The sequence below is a fragment of the Dipodomys ordii genome, unplaced genomic scaffold, assembly GCF_000151885.1.
Source record: "Dipodomys ordii isolate 6190 unplaced genomic scaffold, Dord_2.0 Scaffold125, whole genome shotgun sequence".
Lineage (NCBI taxonomy): Eukaryota > Metazoa > Chordata > Mammalia > Rodentia > Heteromyidae > Dipodomys > Dipodomys ordii.
The window spans coordinates 173,267-183,743 of record NW_012267341.1 but is presented as its reverse complement, the minus strand read 5'-3'; the positions used below and the strand labels follow the sequence as shown (position 1 = coordinate 183,743).

General features: G+C 39.3%; 1 protein-coding gene across 1 annotated transcript; it reads left to right on the top strand.

Moving 5' to 3' along the window:
* Positions 1 to 870: 870 nt before the first annotated feature.
* On the top strand, positions 871 to 1,785 carry LOC105996041 (olfactory receptor 4B1-like). The gene has a single exon (XM_013029982.1). It carries the CDS (start codon positions 871 to 873, stop codon positions 1,783 to 1,785), a length of 915 nt encoding a protein of 304 aa, XP_012885436.1.
* The last annotated feature ends 8,692 nt before the right edge of the window (positions 1,786 to 10,477 follow it).

Genomic DNA, 10,477 nt, shown 5'->3' with positions numbered 1-10,477 from the left:
ACTTGTCATAGAAATATATTTACTTAAGCTGTAAGACTTGTGAAAGCCTCTGGGTAAACAGGTGCAACAGGAAGAAGACAGCCCAGAGCTCCATGTGGGAAAAGGGAGAATTAGTAGTGAGAGAATTCTCTCTGCTGACATTAAGGGATGTGCTTGCTCTGTCTTACCATGTCATGCCATAGGAAGACCCAGGCCACCACCAGATGCTGAGAAGTGTACATCATGCTTTTAGACTTACTAACCTGCAGAACTGGGGCTTTTCTGCTCTTTATGAATGATCCATTTTGTGGTTTGGCTATAGCAATGTAAAATGGACATTTCCCCAGGTACAGAAAAAAGGAAAGAAGTAGACAGGAACAGATGTGTACATGCAGGATTTCCCAAGAGGAAGAGTTATCAAAAGATTGTGAAAATAATACAAACAAAGGCTATTTACTTGAATAATTCCCCAGACTCCCTCAATTTAAATTCAGAAAGACTTTTTCTGCATCTTAGAAACGACTATTTTTTTTCTGAGTGATTATAGGTGATTAACCTTTTTTCTTTGAACATCTTTTCTATAATGATAAGAATAAATAAATTAAAATTATATAGATTATTAGAGTGTGATGTCAAATCAGCACTCCCTGGCTAAATAGATGAATAAGAAATATGGACTGGAAATTGATATGCACTTCCTATTTTAAAATTTAATTTAATTTACTTTTATTGTAAAGGTGATGTACAGAGGGGTTATAGTGACATAAGTCAGTTCTGTGTGCACTTTCTAAAGTACTATAATGTGGTGAATAGGTATAAAGTCATAATTTTCATTTTTTTTCAGGTGTCTCTTTCTCTCAGTAAGGTATCCTACATACTTCCCTGGAACAGATGGCCATTACAAATAATGTGACTGAGTTAATTATTGCTGGCCTCTTCCAGGATCCTGAGGTGCAGAGAGTGTGCTTTGTGCTGTTTCTTCCTGTGTACCTGGCCACGGTGCTGGGCAATGGCCTCATTGTTGTGACGGTCAGTGTCAGTAAGAGTCTGTGTTCCCCCATGTACTTCTTCCTCAGCTCCCTGTCCCTGGTGGAGATCTGTTACTCTTCTACTGTTGTCCCCAAGTTTATTACTGACCTCCTTGCCAAGATGAAAACCATCACCCTGAAGGGCTGTCTGGCTCAGATTTTCTTCTTCCACTTCCTTGGGGTGGCTGAGATCTTGTTGCTGGTGGTGATGGCCTATGACCGCTATGTGGCCATCTGCAAACCTCTTCATTACATGAACATCATGAGCAGTCCACTGTGCCACCTGCTGGTGGCTGGTTCCTGGATGGGGGGATTTCTTCATTCCATAATTCAGATGCTCATGACTGTGCAATTGCCCTTCTGTGGTCCCAATGTGATTGACCACTACTTCTGTGACCTCCAGCCGTTATTCAAGCTGGCCTGCACGGACACCTTTGTGGAGGGCATTGTTGTAATGGCTAACAGTGGGCTAATCTCTGTTGTCTCTCTCCTCATCTTGGTGACCTCCTACATTATCATCCTGGTCCACCTGAGGAAGCATTCTGCAGAGGGGAGGCGCAAGGCCCTCTCCACTTGCGCCTCGCACATCACCGTGGTGGTCTTATTCTTTGGACCGGCCATCTTCCTCTATATGCGCCCCTCCTCCACCTACACTGAGGACAAACTGGTGGCCGTGTTCTACACCGTCATCACCCCCATGCTGAACCCCATCATCTACACACTCAGAAACGCCGAGGTGAAAAATGCCATGAGGAAGTTGTGGGGCAAAAAGAACTGAGAGGTGGGTTCAAAGGAGAGACAAGGGATGCGGATACAATTAAAAAACCCCCACAGCACAGCCTGCTTGTTAGAGTGGGATTTGCTTTTTGTGATATATTCAAGTGTGGGTGACACAAGTGTATGAACATAGCTTTATACCGGTCTGCATGTCCTTGGTGAACCCAAACGGCCTTGCATCCTGGCGCAATATCCAATAACAGAGTCCAATGCTTTCACTGATTTTTGTAGAATTTGACTGGCTCTATAGATTGTCATAGTACCATGGCTTTGGGAAATTGGAAAGCTCAGATCAAGTGCAAAGAATATGTAGAAATGAATTTCTATTTTTTTATTAGACACATAGTTAAGTAAGTAATTAGGGGGTTCAGTGTCAGATTTCAATACATGCATACCATGGGTAATTGCTATGTCTAGTACTTCACACATTTAGCATCTCTTCCCTGTAGGAAAAATTCACCATCTTAGTTATTTTGAAATAGTTAGTTGCTGTCACCACCGGTATCATAGTATGCTATAAAATATTTAATACTGGGGTTGGGAGGTTGGCTCAGTGGTAGAGTGCTTGCTTTGCCTCACATGCATGAGGCCCTGGGTTCAATTCCTCAGCACCACATAAGCAGAAACAATCTGGAAGTGGCACTGTGGCTTAAGTGGTAGGGCGCTAGCCTTTAGCTAAAGAGCTGAGGGACAGCGCCCAGGCCCAGAGTTCAGGCCCCATGACCAACAACAACAGCAAAAATTAGCACTATAATTCCTATCAGACTGTACCAATGTATGAAGGAGAGCATTTTGACAATTTTTTTTTTTGTCGGTCATGGGGCTTAAACTCTTGGCCTGGGTGTTGTCCCTCAGCTCTTCAGCTCAAGGCAAGTGCTCCACCACTTGAGCCACAGCATCACTTCTGGTTTTCTAGTGGTTAATTGGAGATAAGAGTCTCACAGACTTTCCTGCCTGGGCTGGCTTTGAACTGCAATCCTGAGATCTCAGTCTCCTGAGTAGCTAGGATTTCAGGCATGAGCCACTAGTGCCTGGCTGACAATTGTCTTATAGTTTATATTTGCTAATATTTTAAAATTATTTCTTCCTTTATCTCTTCCTTTCTTCTCCCCTGTTCACTTAATCTCCCTTGGGTAATAACCTATATTAAAAAAAGGAAGCCTCGCTGGGCATTGTTGGCTCACACCTGGAATCCTAGCTACTCAGGTGCCTGAGATCTGAGAATCGCCGTTCAGAGCCAGCCCAGGCAGGAAACTCCATGAAACTCGTATCTCCAATAAACCACCTGAAAACCACAAGTGGTGCTGTGCCTCAAGTGGTAGAGTGCTAGTCTTGAGTTGAGGGACAGCGCCCAGGCCAAGAGTTCAAGTCCCACGACTGAAAAAAAAAAAGAAAAAAAAAGAAGAATCCTACCTGAGGAATTGTCAAAAGATATTTGAGATTGAGGTCCTCAATCTGATTCTTCTCTAATGTGAAAAACACCCATGAGATTTTTCTCTCCTTCAGATTGGGATTTAGATTCTTGTACTGTGGGGTATCTGATTCTGATCACCAGAAAGGTCTCTCGAACAGCTTCAGTTCTTGTTACATTTTTGGCACAGACGATAATCTTTTGGTCTCTCAGAATAGCCAACATCCATAGACAAAAAGTATATAAATAAAATGTAGATCGTACCTATCAGTTAGGGAAATATGAAATTAAAATAACTCGCTCTCCAAATAAGTGATCATTTTAAGCTCCATCCAGATGTAAAAACGCAGAAGGCTATAAAACGCTTATTGCCCTAATTTTATGGGTAAAGCAGAGTCCCCCTACTCCTGCATATTTCTACTCCAGGCCTGTGTTTCTTTCTGTAAATCATCAGGCCTCATCCATTTCTTCTCATGCTCGTTACTATGTCTTGGTGAAGGCATATGAAAGGACTTGTGCTTATATTTTCTTACCCCTCAGAATCACGATGACACCTCATTTTCTCACATCAGGCCGAATAGTTTGGAGTAGATCACCTACATTAAAGAAAGGTCTGTTATACAACCTTGTAAATTATTCTCCTTGGGGAGAATAATTTCACCTTCCACGGTCGCTTTATATCTGCATACAATCAGTGTCTATCAGTGTGATTATAATAATTGCATTTTGGTTGTTTTTTTTCTTTCCAATTTGGCTCTGAGTTCTCAATGAGCCACCATCCCATTTTTTTGCCTTTTTAAATATTGTGCTTTACTGAGTACTTGCTGAGTACAATGGCCTTGAGCCCATTTTTTGCTATATGAACATTTCCATATTGGAGGCTGAGGTCTGATGATCCTGGTTTGAAGCCAGCCTAGGCAGAAAAATTCTCAAGAGTTTTATCTCCAATTAAATAGCAAAAAGTTAGAACTGGAATTGTGACTCAAGTGGTAGAGCACTATCCTTGAGTGATAAAGCCAAGCAAGAGGGTGAGATCCTGAGTTCAAGCCTCAGTACTAGTACATACAAATCTGAACCCCTCTTAACATACTTCATTCATAGGTATTTATGGGATTCAATGTGCTATCTTCATACATGTATACAGTGTTCATTTATTATATCAATTTATCCTGCTCCCATTCTTGTTCTTACAGCCTCTCTCTCCTCAGCACCATTTTCAGTCTTTAGTAACCAATATTTTACCTTCAGGTTAATTATTTTTGGTCAAGCTTTCCATATATGAGAAAGAATATGCGATCTATTTTGTTTTACATCTTGTTTATTTCATGGTAGTATTAACATGATATCATCCAGTTCCATCCATTTTCCTGTAAATGATAGGAGCTTGTTATTTTTGTGGTTGAATAATACTCCATTTTGAATTGCACATTTTTCCATTCAACTAGTGACAATCAGATATCTTAGCTTTTTAAAAAATTTTTTAATTTTTTAAAATTCTTTATTGTGAAAATACTGTACAGAGGGGTTACAATTACATGGGCAAGATAGTGAGTACATTTCTTATCAAGCATTGTAGCCTCCTCCTTTGTTTCCCCTTCCCATCCTCCCCACTCTCCCCTACTCAATCTTTCCCCCCCTCCAGATATCTTAGCTTTTGAGAATACTTCTGTAATTAACATGGACATGTAGCTGTTTCTCTGGTATACTGACTTCATTTCCTTTGGTTTCATACTCAGGAATGGGATAGCTGGTAGTTTTACTTTCAATTTTTTGAGGATTATCCACACTGTGACTGTACTTATTTACAATAACACTAAAATGTGTAAGAGTGCTTTTTTTCTACATTAAATGAAGTAAGCCAGGCACAAAGAAGCATAGGCTGCAGTTTCCCTCATGTGTAATAATTACAATGTGCCTATAAATCTACAAGTAAACCCAATGGATAGGAAAAGACAAATAATTACACTTGGACATGACTAATTAAAAGCACCCTAAACATTCACACAGTGAAAACAAAGGAGGATATTCTTAGGAGAGGATCACAAGGGCTCAATAGCTATGTGCATATGATCCTATAAAATGATGCTTATTGAAATGAACGCCAAGAAATGGAAACAAGAGTTTTTTTTTATTGCACTGCTTGTGATTCTTTTTCTTTTGTTTGGTTTATTTCTTTGTCACTTTTTGACTTCTGTACAAGACAAAAGGTCTTGTATATAAGTTTATCTGATTTGGGGAGGAGAAGGGGAAGCATAGAAACCATGGGACAAAGGGTGAACTAATTCAGCAGTGATACGCATTAGATGCTATGTTAGAAATGAACTGCAACTTGTGGGGAAGGGAGTCAGGAGGGAAAAAAAAACTGGGAGAAAATGAGGGAAGGGAATGACACTGTTCAAAAAAAGTATACTTAATACCTGACTTATGTAACTGCAACCCTTCTGTATATCACCTTTACAATAAAACTTCTAAAAAGAGTGCTTTTATTTCTCTCCAGATCCTTAGTAACATTTATTATTTTTCATTTTTCTTCTTTCTTTGATAGTAGTCATTCTAAATGGGGTGAGATTTGGATTTGGATTCTGATTTGCATTTCTCTGCTGGATAATGATACTGAACATATTTTATGAGCATTTCTCCATATATTTAGTGACCATTTTTATTTTGTTATTTTCAAAACAAATGTTATGTTGTTACTTTTTGGTGAGGCTACGGATTGAATTCAGAACCTTGCCTAGGCTAGGAAGTATTTTATCATTGAACTAGGTCCTCAGCCCTTGGGCTTTTGAGACAGTGTCTCACTATGTAGACCATGCTAGCCTGGAATCCACAGTTCTCTTGCCTCTGCCTTGTGAGTACTGCCATTATAAACATATACCACCATGTCTGGCTAGGTCTCTTGTCTTGAGAAATGGGCCCAAACTTTAATAAGTCCTGTTAAAGTTTGAAGAGTACACCTTTGGGAATTTCTTGGACTATTTTGGTTACCTGTCAACCATAAGCTTAAGATACCAGATACATAACTTTACTGAATCACTGTTTTTGTCTAAATTTAATAAGATACATTTCATAACATCACTATGACTATTAAACCAAATAATAGACATGTGCAAAATTTTAGGAAAGGACATGGCATAGGGAACAAGATAATAAAATCCTAAATTGCCCCTCAAGTTTCACTAACCAGATCTTCAAATTCACCCTCACATGGTCATAGATCACAGCCATAAACACCAACACAGATGGTAGGGTGGACTGGAAGGAGCAGGCCCAGTGAGACTCCTTTTTGGTCTCTTTCTCCCAATTTAAGGAGTAGAATTCAGGGTCTATGTGAGTTCCTGTCTCACGATTACCCACGTTATCAAATGCCCTTTTGTAGCACTAACTGCAGCCAACCATTCCCTCGGTTCATTTCCAAGACATCATTTTTCTCTTCCTTGCTTTCCTATTGGCCATTTATGAAGTGAATGAATGAATGAATAGATGAATGACATCTCCTTCAGAGAAAATTCTTGCCATATTTTTTTCACTTAGGAAAGTGCTTTTTATTAAGAATATCAATTTGTCTTTATTTTGGGATGCTAAGAATTGAATCAAAGCTTTACCACATGCTAGGGAAGTGTTCTGCCTGTGTGATTTTTCTTTTTTAGACCACCATCATCATGACAGAGACACAGAATCATGGGGAAACTTAAGTGTTTTTATGCATGAGTATTATACATGAATGCATACATGTTAGAATTGGAACAGGGCCTCGACATAAAAAATTATTTAAAGAAGTGAAAAGAAAAAGAACTGAGAACATGGGGATAATCTAGTCTGTCATTTTATATAGAAGTGAAAACAAGTGAATGAGAAATGAGAGGTTAAATAACATGACTATAGTCAACTAAGCCAGAGTTAGTGCACAGAGGTCTTCTTTTCTTTTCTATTTATAATTATACTTATTTTCATAGGTGAGTCTACATAGAAAGCCTTTCACATCTCAGGTTCAACTCTCAGGAAGTGCTACCTTCTTATTGAATGAAAACAAAATAATGGAAATGTTCCAAGTAATTGGGACAGATTTAAACTTTTTCTTCAGTCACAGTTATTTGACAAAATTTCATTGCAAGAGAAATTCCATGGGGGAATTTAGTCCCTTGATTATAGTATGTGGCTTAATTTATTCAAAATAATTGAAGAATCTCAGGATCTAATCATAACCTTGGCCATTGTGTAGATATGCAGGATTTCTACCGCCAAATGGGATTTTATAATCTCAAAGTTGCCATTCTTATGGCTTTTGTTTACTTCTTAAAGGTTACAAAGCCAAATATTAACCTTTGTACAGAGGCCCTGAATTTTCATTTGTGATTTGCCCCAGGCATTGTTTTCTAAGTATTCCCAGGACCATTGGTGACGTGTCCTTGGGAACCAATCCCATCACCAAGTTGTGGACACAATAGCCACCTTATAGCATCCAAGACAGTCTAGTGTTTTGAAAGATTTCAAAACTGCAAATGATCAGAGTACAGCTTTGGGAATATAATTAACATCTCTCAACCCATGTCACCTCATTATAAACACAAAGAGCTATAATGGCATCTCTAAAGTCTTCTCAGCTCTACTCTTAAGGATGGCTTAGTTGAGTGCCTAAGATGTTCATCTTGGTGGCAATATTTGTCGATTTGTTCAATATCCCAGATTTAAAGGTAGGAATCCAATGCTCCTTTTGGGCTTAGTTTTCACAAGCCAGAGCAGGTCTTTGAGGAGTAGTAGGCTGACTTCAGGATAAATTGGAGACATAGTGAATGTTTTTGAAAGCCACTGGCTCACTTCTTTATTACAATAGAGTGTAAGTGTGCAGCTGCTCCTCTGATGGAAGGTAGGTGTTGTGACCAGAGTAAGGCACGAAGAGTAATGTACAAAGCTTCATGACAGAAGCCGTAAGATGTAAGCACATTATTTTGGCTCATTAACATAATAAGATGGTTGATTTCATTATTTTCAGGAAAAGTGCTAAACGTTATTAATTATTACTTTACAAAAATATTTATAATGTAATACTTGTTGGTTTTGTAAGTCTTTTTTAGCTTTGGAGTCTGTGGTTTACCATGTTGGGATCACTGAATGGGATCTTCTGATTTGGGATAGAGAGTCCATTATTTCTCTCTTAGATTGGGCACATTGTACCTCTACCTATAGTATATTTTTCTCTAGCGACAGTTTGCCTTTTATTTTCATTCTCTGGTCTGATGTTTACCTGATGTAGATGCTTCCTGCTCAGATGTTGACTTTGCCCTTTAGATACTTGTTACCTTGTCTTAATGTTCACCAAATGTACTTTGTGTTTTTTAGTAATTGTTTTTCCTACACAATTTTAAATTCAGAATTTCTTTTGATGAAAGTGAAACATTGGCCATCATATGTATCTCTTTTTCTTAAAGGAAATACCAATTGTTAACATCTTCTGAACAGTTTATCTTATTTTTACTTTCTTACAATACATTTGTACATGTAATTTTGTCATTTTTTGGAGACTGAGCTAATTATCTTTTTCATATATAGTATCAAAATGGTTTTACTTTGACCAACAAATATCATTATCTGAAGGCCAAACTCACTTCATTAATTTTTCTGTCTTCAGCCCCTTCTTTCTATTTTCTTTTTGAGATAGAGTGTCATTATGTACACAAGGCCAATTCATAAAGGCTCTGAGTTTACAACATAGTACAGGCTGGCCTGGAACTCATGACTTTTCTGCCATTGTCTCATGAGTGTTGCAAGTGTACTGGTGAAGCGCTCTCACTTGAGTAAAGTGAGGACTGGGGTGACTGAAGAGAGCAGCAGTGCGAAGGCCCTGGGAGAGGAGAGAATGAGAATAATCCCTGGTATGGCTTAGCTGAATATTCTGTCACTCGTGTGTGGGAGGCTTTAGGATATTTGGAGGTGATTGAGTCATGAGTCACACTGGCTTCATTCATTCATGAGTTCATGGGTTACTGGATGCCTGGGTCACTGGCAAGATGGTAGAAGGGATCTTTGCTCTGTCTCACCACGTGATAGTCCTTTGCCATGCTATGACCCATCAGGCAAGCCATCACCAGATGCTGAGCACAAACTCAGCCCCACAGCCAAGTATTAATTCATTTTTGTTGTTTGTTGTTGTTGTTTTTTGTCAGTCATGGGGCTTGAACTCTGTGCCTGGGCACTGTCCCTCAGCTCTTCAGCTCAAGGTGAGCGCTCTACCGCTTGAGCCACAGTGCCACTTCCAGTTTTCTAGTGGTTTATTGGAAATAAGAGTCTCACGGACTTTCCTGCCCAGGCTGGCTTTGAACTGTGATCCTCAGATCTCAGCCTCCTGAGTAGCTAGGATTACAGGCGTGAGCCACCGGTGCCCGACTTCATTTTTAAGTAAATGATCCAGCCTGTGGTACTCAGATATTACAGTGGAAATGGACGTTCTATGAGGTACAGAAAAAGGAGACAGGAGCAGCCGTGTCAAAAGAATCCTCCAAACAGGTTACAGGCATGGCTCAGTGCTAGGCCATTAGCCAATGAGCACAAGTCGACACAAATACCCAATTCCAGTCCTGGTCACAGACTTAGGGGGAAAAAAGAAAGAAAATAAATAACCAACCTTTTCTGTACCCTGGTGGCTCATGTCTGTAATCCTAGCTACTCAGGAGGCTGAGATCTGAGGGTTGCAGTTCAAAGCCAGACCAGGTAGGTTACTTCCAATTAACCACCAGAAAACTGGAAGTGGCACTGTTGCTCAACGTGGTAGAGTGTTAGTCTTGACTAGAAAAGCTCAGGGACAGCGCCCAGGCACTGAGTTCAAGCCCCATAACAGACAAAATAACAACAACAACAACAACAATTCTCCAAGAAGAAGAACTATCAAGATGCACTGACACTCATATAAATATATTTATTTAAATAGCTTTCCAAATTCATAATGCCCGTGGTTTACTAGAAAGATCCATAGATGGAAAAGTTAGAAAGATTGGTTCTGAGACCTCAAATTTCCCACTTTCTGTGTGATTATGAGCAAATAATGATTTATCTGAAATTCCATTTTCTGGCCCTAAGATAAAAACATAAAATAACGAACTCTTATGTTGCTAATATTTAATGCTGAATAAGACTACCTAGGTTAAACAAGGGATTGAGCAGTATGTGCATTGTCAGTTGGTGAATTCTCTCTAGAGTGCTTTATGTGAAGTGAATTTGAGCTTAAAAACATTGTTTTCTTGTAGGCTTCTCACTACCAAATGTCTAGTTCATCTGAATGGAGCCC

Excerpts from the sequence above, each read along its gene's own strand:
- LOC105996041 (XM_013029982.1), top strand. The coding sequence starts at position 871 with ATGGCCATTACAAATAATGTGACTGAGTTAATTATTGCTGGCCTCTTC.